At 41.2% G+C, this 9,991-nt stretch overlaps 1 protein-coding gene across 3 annotated transcripts in view; it reads right to left on the reverse strand.

Annotated features, from left to right (window-relative positions):
• The window catches only part of C4H12orf50 (chromosome 4 C12orf50 homolog), a 49,058-nt gene that overhangs the window by 34,589 nt on the left and 4,478 nt on the right, over nucleotides 1-9,991 (reverse strand). For 2 of the 3 annotated variants that reach the window (XM_019480892.2, XM_006275043.3), the window contains exons 2-3: nucleotides 7,248-7,367; nucleotides 4,853-4,976 (exon numbers count right to left, since the gene is read on the reverse strand). In XM_019480892.2, coding sequence (XP_019336437.1) covers nucleotides 4,853-4,976; nucleotides 7,248-7,259 — 136 coding nt within the window. In that variant the 5' untranslated portion in view covers nucleotides 7,260-7,367. Of the gene's footprint in view, nucleotides 1-4,852; nucleotides 4,977-7,247; nucleotides 7,368-7,477; nucleotides 9,436-9,991 lie in introns of those variants that run through there. The other variant, XM_014610900.3, reaches the window with a different exon arrangement.

Genomic DNA, 9,991 nt, shown 5'->3' on the forward strand with positions numbered 1-9,991 from the left:
TTCGACAAGTATGTTAGCAACAAGAGAAAGGTAGAGAAAGTGTGGTTCCCTTACTGAATGGGGGAGGCAACCTAGTGACAGATGAGGAGGAAAATGTGGGAGGCTCAATTCCTTTTTTTACCTCAGTTTTCACAGGCAAGGTCACAGCTCCCACACTACTGCACCAGGTAGCACAGTTTGGTGAGAAGGTGAGCAGCCATCAGTGATGAAAGAACAGGTTAGGGACTATTTGGAAAAGCGGGATGTGTACAAGTCCATGGAGCCAGATGCATTGCATCCAAGGGTGCTGAGGGAGTTGGCTGATGTGACTACAGAGCTGCTGGCCCTTATCTTTGAAAACGTGTGGTAATCAGAGGAGGTCCCAGATAATTGGGAAAGGGCAAATATAGTGTCCATCTTTAAGAAATGGAAGGAGGATCCAAAGAATTACAGACCAGTCAGCCTCCCCTCAGTTCCTGGAAAAAACATGGAGCAGGTCCTCAAGAAACCTATTTCTAAGCACTTGCAGGAGAAGTGATCAGCATGGAATCACTAAGGGCAAGTCATACCTGACCAAACTGATTGCCTTCTATGATGAGATGACTGGCTCTGTGGATGTGGTGAAAACAGAAGACATGATATACATTGACTTGAGCAAGGCTTTTGATACAGTCTCCCACAGCATTCTTGCAAGCAAGCTAAGGAAGTATGGGTTGGCTGAATGGATTGTAAGGTGGATAGAAAGCTGGCTGGATCACTGGGTTCAACAGATAATGATCAATAGCTCAATGTCTAGTTGGCAGCTGGTATCAAGTAAAATACCCCAGGGGTTGGTCCTGGGGCCAGTTTTGTTCAATATTTTCATCAACAACCTAGAAGATGATGTAGCCCTCAGCAAATTTGTGGATGACACCAAGCTGGGAGGAAGAGTAGATATGCTGGAGGGCAATGAAAATGGTGACGGGGGCTAGAACACATGACTTCTGAGGAAAGGCTGAAGGAAATGGGCTTATTTAAGTATGCAGAAGAGAAGACTAGGGTGGGGGTGGGATTTGATAGTGGCCTTTAACTATCTTAAGTGTGATCCCAAAGAGGATGCAGCTAGACTGTTCTCAGTGGTGGCAGATGACAGCCACAAGGAGCAATGGTCTCAAGTTGCAGCAAGGGAAGTTTAGGTTGGATATTAGGAAAAAACTCTCTCACTTGGAGGATGTTGAAGCACTGGAATGGGTTACCTAAAAAGGTAGTGGAATCTCCATCCTTGGTGGTTTTTAAGGCCTGGCTCAACAAAGCCTTGACTGGAATGATCTAGTTGGGGTTGGTCCTGCTTTGAGCAAGGGGTTGGACTAGATAACCTCCTGCAGCCGCTTTCATCCCTAATTGTTTATCATTCCACAATACAATTTGATCTGTAAAAAAGAACTTTGTATTCTTTAGGAATATCAAGTTCAGTAGCTTTGCCTGCAAAGTCTGAATTCTTGTCTGTAACTTCAGTTCTATACATCTTGATCCCACTCTTGAAAGCCAGACTAGACCAAACTCCATTAGAAGCAATATGAGTTTGTCCTTGGGAAGGTTTGAGAAAGAATTTATCATTTTCCCCAGAAACAGTCCATCTTCCAGAAATCATTGAGTAAGAGAAAAATCATTGGTAAGAGGTATTTGCTTCAGATGTTCTCCTAAAACACCCAAACTGGAAAAAACTTAAGTGATGTCAAGAAAGGAAAGATGAGCACTTAAAGATGACCTGGACGCAGGCTGCAACAGTAGAATTTTATTCTGCCTGCAAATGAGTGAGATTTGACACGTATGTGATGGAATACTAAAAATGCCTTGTGGACTCTTGTTCCATATGATGCCCCAGTATGGACTGCTGGTGACATTATGTCTAGCCATGAATAGTAAATGATTGTAGCTGGCTGTTTTTTTCATTGCAATTCCTAACTACTGTATACAGTCTATCTAGGATCTTAACATTTTCAAATGGTTATCATTGTAATTTCTAAGTGCTAATGACCAGATCCAAGAGTGTACTTAAATTGTATTTTATGCACATAAGTGCCATTTAGAAGTCAATGTCCAAATAGATCATTTCCAGAAGTCATTTGCCACTGGGAGGCCATAGGTTGGTAGTTTTTCGCCAGTATGGGTTTTTTGGATGCTTAAATTCTACTACACCTGACCCAGAGGTGCCACCATCTTGGCATTTATATACTGAAAAAGACCCTTCGGGACTCACCAACAGTACATCCCTCCATTTAAGCCCCTGTGGGACTCAAGATCATAGCTAACACACACAGACAACAGTTAGCTCAACACATGACATAGTAGTTATGACCATTTTCATTCAAATGAAGAAAAACCACAAGAAGGCGTGTTGCTGACAGTTCCACACACTTTTTGTAAAGTAGACTAGTGGTTAGAACACTTGCTCAGGAAGTGGAAGAGCTAAATTCTTCAGGGTTTCCTTAGCTTAAAGGAGTTTTAACCCTACTTCTTCTCCACACATCACTGGAACATGCAAGGAGTAGGACTCCATAGCCTTTTGATGAAGGCACTCTCTAAAAAGTGAGTGCTAGGAATCAGAGCATGGGCAGGTGGCCTGTTCTAATGTTTAAAGCCAAGACTAAGGCCCAAAGTCAGGAGGTAAGCCAGAAACTAAAATCCAGGGTTAGAAAACCAGGGGCTAAGAATTAGGATCAGAAAGCCAAGACCCAAAGTCCAGAGACAAACTAAAGTGAGAAACTGGAATCAGGAGTCAGAATCAAAAGACAAGTGTCACAGAGCAAGGTCAAGGCCAGGTTATCAGAGACAAAGACAAAGTTGCAAGCTTTAGAGCATTAGGCTTGATGAGAGTTCTAGGTTTATGGCCTGAGGCCTGCCTTCCTAGAGCCAGAAAGCTAATCAGGCATTCAATCAGATAGCTCCTGAGGTTCTGGATACTAAGTTCTGGTCACTGCTCCAGTAACTGCTTATGCACTTTGCATTAAACCAGTGATTTTCAATCAGGGTGCTGTGGCATCCTGGGGTGCATTTAAATTCTTTCAGGGGTGCCACAGTGTGTAACACAATGCTAGCACTGTTAGGTGTACAAACATGATTCACAAGATAAGCCCACAAGATTTTAAATGGGAATCCAGAGTGTTAAAAAGACCACCAATCAGGATGTTCTTTACAACAGAAGATTTCCTCTATTATTTTTCTGTGGTCAAAAAGAAGTGAAAACTAAGAGCTTATATTTTTGAGGTGTACTTTGAGTCTATCAAGGGGTGACTTGAGTCTAAAAAGGTTGCGCGCCATTGCAATAAACTCATTAGATATAATATACAAAAAATATTGAGATCAGGGACCAGAAGCTGGAGAGTGCCCTCATTACTGGGCTGCAGATTCATTTTCCCTTCTGCTTTCTCTCTCTCTGGCTCAAAAATTTCATATTTACTTTTCAGAGAAGCAAAACTTCATCAGGAGAGGAGAGTTGACCGGGTCATTAGCCGACTGATAAAGATACTCCCAGGTGGGACATGTGGGTTTGAACTCCCTGAGGCTACTAAAGGCCAACAACCTGGCCTGTACTACAACCTAAGAATATGCCATAACTACTAGGATATTATATAAAAGGTTGTACTGCTACCTCTGATTGTATTTTAAAAGTGAAGAGCAAGTCAGTCTTACGTGATTTAGACACCTACAGGAAGGGATATCTAAAGGGGTTCTTCTCTCTCCTTGGAAGAGGAGAGGGATTTCACATATATCCTCTTGTCAGAATTTTCTATCCTTAAGTGCCCCCCACTCAATGTAATAGTAGTTCTGAATCCTGTTGTGAAGCACTTAAGTCTCCTCTTTCATTATAGGTACCAAAGTTAAATTTGTGACTTCTACTTCGGGGCACGGGTGCATAAAATTTAGGTGGAATGTGGGTGATCCAGCTTCAAATCCCTGTCCTGAATCTACTCTTATGTTCTGGCTGCCTAGACATATGCTACTCTGGCATGGGTGTCTCTAGCTTTGTGTATGTGTTGGGGGAAAGAACTTACAAAACCTCTTTGTTTCTTTTGGAGCAGAATAGAAAAATCTCTATAATTTTTGCTGGATGGGAAAACTACTTCCATCCCAGTTGTAATCTCAAACAATGCAAAGGAGGATGAATTCTTGTTTATATGTTGACATTTGGCTACTCGTGTACTGTCAAGAAATGGCACAAATATTTTTGCATGTCTTCAGCCCTTCAGACTGAAAATTAAATCATTTGGATCAGTAATGTGAGAAGAGCAGCCAGCACTGGATGACAGAAATGGAAAAATTGTTTTTTTCTTCTGATATTAAGATGAAAAACACAGATGGAATGGATGATTTTAGATGGTGTTTCAGAAAGTCTACCTGATGAGCTATGCACATGTGGTGCTACAGTAAGCAAATTGAAAGGATTTTTCTACAAAACAAAATCCTTAAATGTATTTGACTTTTTATACACAATCACTGAGCATTGCAAACAAGACATGACAGTCATATAGTACATCCAAAGATAGGCAGCATTTAAAACATTACAGGCTTTATCGTTCACTTGTGGGGTATATAACTGAGCTGTTACTGAGCACATCACCTTTGGTATAACTGTTAGCTATGGAAATTCCTAACACCATGACTGAAGAAAGCTGTATGACAACCCTAGTAACATAGTTAGTTGCATTCCTTTACTAACTTTGGCCTGAGATCATATTTAACCTCATTAAAAATATTGTAATTCTTCACCTAAATAGGCATTTAATAAACATGTGTCTAGTATGCTTTATGTATGTCTAGTAAGTTCCGAGCTGCTATCTATTTAGCATATCTATTTCAAAGTCCAAATTACTGAGAAAATATTTTTACTCACTGCTACTAGGTGGTAAAAAAAGTCCATTTATATTACGTGGTTTGCTATGATGAAAGACGCAACTGATCCTCACGCAGCCTAAAGGCTGAGTTTCCCAGAAACATGAGATATTGGTGTATTTTTGCTATAAAAAAAAGAGTTTTCAGACATCATTATTTGAACCAACTACAAACAAATAGGGCAATGATTAAAAACAATATGGGTTAAAAAGGAAGAGTGTATTTTTCTGGAGGCTAGCACTCCATGGGCGCCTATACAAGTGCAACAAGGCTGCTCTGACACACTGCAATTACAGTGCATTGGAGTGCTAATTGCTGTGTTCCAAGAGACTTCAGCATCTCATGTATCAGCATCCCCAGACTGAAAAATGGCAGCCAGGGAGCCTTAACTAAAGCTTGTTCAAGGAGCTTTAGCTAAAGCACCCTCAGTGCCATTTTTCAGTGTAGGGACACTGATACCTGAGATGCTCTAAGGGGGGTGGGAGTTAATTTTGATGGCTAAAATTGATGTTTATTTTTAAGCATTTGTTTCAATATTTACCAATTGAAAAAGTGTCAGGATTGCGCAAAATAAGGGGAGCTTTTTGATTTTTATTGATTTAACGCACACACGCGCACACACACACACACACGTGCACGTGCACACACACTGTAACTGCTGCAGGAGCTGGGGGCCATGCCAGTAAAGCTGTGCAGGGAGTGGGAGTTGAAGGTGCAGTGCTGGTAGCGGCTGGGAGCCCAATGCTACCAGGCCCTCACTCTGCACAGTTCCCAGCCAGGCCAGGGGCCAAAAACCCATGGAGCCTGGCCCAGCCTGGCCTCTGTGGGAGTTTGGCCCCTGCTGCAATTACACAGGGGTTGGGCCAGGCTCTGAAGGGCTAGGGACAGACTTTCAAAAAGCCTGAGCCTGAATCGATTCAATCTTTGCACGTTAATCTAACCTGCCTAGGCTGAATCAGTCTGTAACTATAGAGACATCCGCTCTGGACTGAAGAAATGCAGGTACATACCTGCAGTGGCTCAGGCTGGGGGATGCTAGAGTAGCCCTCCCTTCCCTTCTACAGTGCTGAGCTGAGGTGGTGTGTGGCCAGGCCCTAGCAGGATGCTTTAATTAGGGAGGGGTCCCCCCCTTGCTGGTCAGCAAGGGAACCAACAGGGATTTACACAGCATACATAAAGGGGAGTTACACAGGGAGCATTTATCAGCCCATAAGCAAAACAAAAGTATTTCTCATTAGTTCAAGTTCTTTTTAAACAACTGTTTCCAAGGAAGGAATGGAGGGACATTACCAGCTACCTGCTGATTAACTCAAAAAAGCCCTAAGCAGACACTGTGCTGTCTGCCTTTGTTCTTTCTCCCACAGCAGAGACTGTAGCCAGCATGTGGTATGCTAGCTAATGCTGAGAGGTGTCTGCATAAGGCAGAGCAGAGTGGGGAACCCCTGCTTGAGTAGGGAGTGGTGAGAGGGAGAGGGAGCAGGAGGAATCCAGGCAGACCCTGCTCTGTCGGCGGTCTCTGCCGGAGCTCCAGCCAGGGAGAGGCCAGCTCAGCTGGGCTGAAGCAAAGAGCATAGTGCCGCCCATCAAAACACCTGGGATTCTAGGGGACTCTGATTTAATTTAAACCAGGAAGGCGTCTGGGATAGACATTGCATAAACTGGTTTGACACAAATCAGTTAAGTCTGATACTACATTCAACCAGGTTTATCTCAAACTGGTTTCAGCCATTTTCAAACTGGTTTATGTGCACTGAACTTCTGCTCTGTTACAGGTTTAAACCAGTTTCTGATCACTTAAACCTGTTTATGTGTAATGTCTGTCCCTAACCCAGGATTTTGGCCACTGCTCTGACTACTCAGGGGCTAAGCTCTGTAGGAGTTTGGTCCCTGCTTCAGCTGGGACCTGGGCACAGCAAGTGGTTGGCAGTACTAAGTTCTGAGCAGCTACCAGCTTTGCCCCTCCAACCCCCTCTCCTACCACAGCCTTACTGGTAGGGTCCCTAGCTCCTGTAGTGGAATATTCTCACACACAGTGCCCCCTGCCCCAGATTTCCTTACTTCCATCTCAGATTTTTAAAAATTTCTCTTTTATGTAAAATGTGATGATTACCAATGGAATTATTTTCTGTTGGTCTGTGAATGTCAGGTGAAATTAATGTTTATTGATGTCTATCAATAAAAATCAAATCCTGTCAAGCCTAAGTATATATAGGTTTTAAAGCATGTAGTGTGGGTTATCCAGGTATTTTAAAAACAAACAACCATATAAACACACAATATCTTTTATCTTGCTGCCAGAAGGATTTCTGTTTGATCTTGGTGTTAGATGGGAGGTTAGCAGAGGTGAAAGCCACTTTCCCTTAAGAGTGTGTACTTCAGAACTTCCAACATTTTACCTTTATTTCCATATGTCTAAATCCACAAAGTTGATGTGAACATCTTCCCTCTCTCCATAATGAGCAGACAGTATCACTACCAAAGGCTTTTTCACAATGACGGAAGTGGCACTTTGAACCCTGAAAGGTAATAGAGATGATTCTAAAATCCATATCATTCACTCATATCGGCAGTTGCTTTGTTATTATCTTATTAAAATTGTTTGTATTAATGAGAAAGTAGAGCATACCCTGGTCCATGTAGCACACAATTATTGTTCTCTGAAACACCTGTAAATTATGGAAAAGATTTAGGACCTGATTCACTGACATTAGTAAAATTACACAAGGCTCAATTCTGTACTTAACTACACAGATGTAAACCTCAAGTCAATGGGAATCACAAATGAGCAAAAATGAGCCCATTAGTCTCAAGCAGCTACTAATTTATACTAGCACAAGTGGAAGAAATTTCAGGCCTATATGATAATTGTTCTGCCCAGTTTAACTTGAAGTAACTCAAAAGATGCAGTTATCCACTACTTAAAATTTTGGGAGGCTATTCTACAGTCTACTGGATAGTACTTTTCTTTATAGTCAACCAAATTTTTCTCTTGTCCAGTTCTATCTTATTATTCCTATTGATAGCCTGTTAGAGATCTTGAAATAGTTTTTCTCCCTCCTTGTTGTTTCTATATTCTTCAGATTCTTGCAAATGTTATCAGAACTCTCTCTTAATCATGCAGCAAAGCCATATAGATTTTTATTCATGCCCCTGTTCCCCACTATGTAAGAGTTACACAGATGAAGGATGTAGGGGGTGATATATAATCCATAAGAAGCTGGCTGCAGCTTCCTATGCCCCAGGCTCTGACTCACAGAGGAAGAGCAAGTGGTAGGTGTCATGCTCTAACATTGTCACTGATATAAACTCCATAATAGGGTTTATGAAAGCAAGAAATCAGGCACAAAGTAATTCAGTTTAACTATATCCCCGCTCCCCTCACCCAATCCCCAAGTCAACTGCTGATACACTTGTTTCTTCCCCCTTTGCAATGGGAATGTTGCAGGGGAGGTGGGTAGAGGGAAGGCAGCTGATATTAAACAGCACAGAATTAATTTAGAACATGGAGAATCCTGCCCTTAATCTTTTCCTAAAATGTAATGATTCCAGGCTTTTAATTTTGTTTGCTTCTTTTAATTCCATTCATTTGGTCAACTCTGGTTCTCAGTGGTTCACCAATACATGCATTACTTTAGGTCAGGGTAATAAAGATTGAGGCTGAATACCCCCTGTGAAGCCATTTTACTGGGAATTCAGAGGTAGGGTAAGTAGAGGTGAGGCCTGCTGCTGAATTCTCTGCTATGGAGACCCATTGGAAATATATGTCAGCAGTAGGAAAGATGCGTTAGTCCCTGCACTGCTGCTATTCACCCCACTGCCACCAACAGGACTGGACCTAGCTCAGGGGCCCATGTGAGTTTATCAACCCTGCTCTAACTGTATTTTCACTACGGCTGAAGAGTCACTTGTGTCAGCTAGCTTTTGTCCGCAAAAACTTCCAGAGCACAAAAATAGAGACGTTTGAGAATTACTGACACAAGATTTTTCATTGGAAAATATCAATTCAGCAAGAAAGGCTTCTTAGCTACAAAACAGAATTTCTCGTCAAAATAAAAAATAATATCTACTAGAATAATTAATAGTCCACTGCATATGACACTCACCTGAGAATGAAGAAGACTCAAGTTCAAGATATGAGTGGGTTAGGCAGAGCAGAGGCTTGATCAATGGTTTCTCAAATACCAGGTAAGCAACCAGGCTATTGGCTATTCTAAAGCAGGTTAACCTCAGATTTCTCATTAAGAAAATCCCATGTTTTCCTTCAATGCAGGATAAGAATTTTTCTGAAATCTCAAGTTTTACAGTATATGAAAGATTTTTTTTCCCCCAACCAGCACCAGGTAATTATAAACAGACCCACGAGTGCTGTTTGTACAAACCATTATTTTTGGGATAAAATCACTACTGCTGGTAACCTATTACGGATTTGTGGAGAGAAGGATATTTAATCACTCAGTAAGCCTCTAACATTACAAACAGATGCATAGCATAAACTCCTTACCACTCCTTTGACTTTCCCATAGTCATTCTTACATATAATTCTTCAATGGGTAATAGCATCTACAACGTTGCCATTTCAAGAAATGAGTGAGGCAGACAGACACAGGTAGCTGGTTTATTAAAACCAGACAAAATGCCTGTTCCTAATAAGTTTATAAATGTTGTTTCCTTCAGGTTGTGTAAGTACTGTTTTAATTAAAACAACCATGAGGAGTAGTTTTCAGGTAGCATTTACAAAAATGCACTCTACAAAGTGCATGTTATTTATGAATTTAACTGAATGAGTTAATGATATAAGGTGAGAAGTAATGAGCTCTAGGTCTGAAGTTCATGTCAAAGGATAGTTCCCAACTTCTCTGACAACCAGTTTCTGTCTGCACATCAAATATACCTATATGGACACATGCACAAGCTATACACATTGGTATATGAAAAAGGTAATAATTTATACTATAAACTCATCCTTACAATCAAGGATGGAAACCACTATAAATTTTGCAATATTTACCTTTATGCAGGTGGAATAAAAATAGAAATAGCAGTCATTTCCAACTTCTGCCATTTTCACGTTTTGTGCTTGTATTCCACTGTCTTTATACGAATAGTGTATAATCGTAAAAGTAAGAACCATCAATGAGAA

This window comes from Alligator mississippiensis, chromosome 4 (genome assembly GCF_030867095.1).
Source record: "Alligator mississippiensis isolate rAllMis1 chromosome 4, rAllMis1, whole genome shotgun sequence".
In the NCBI taxonomy this organism is placed as follows: Eukaryota; Metazoa; Chordata; order Crocodylia; family Alligatoridae; genus Alligator; species Alligator mississippiensis.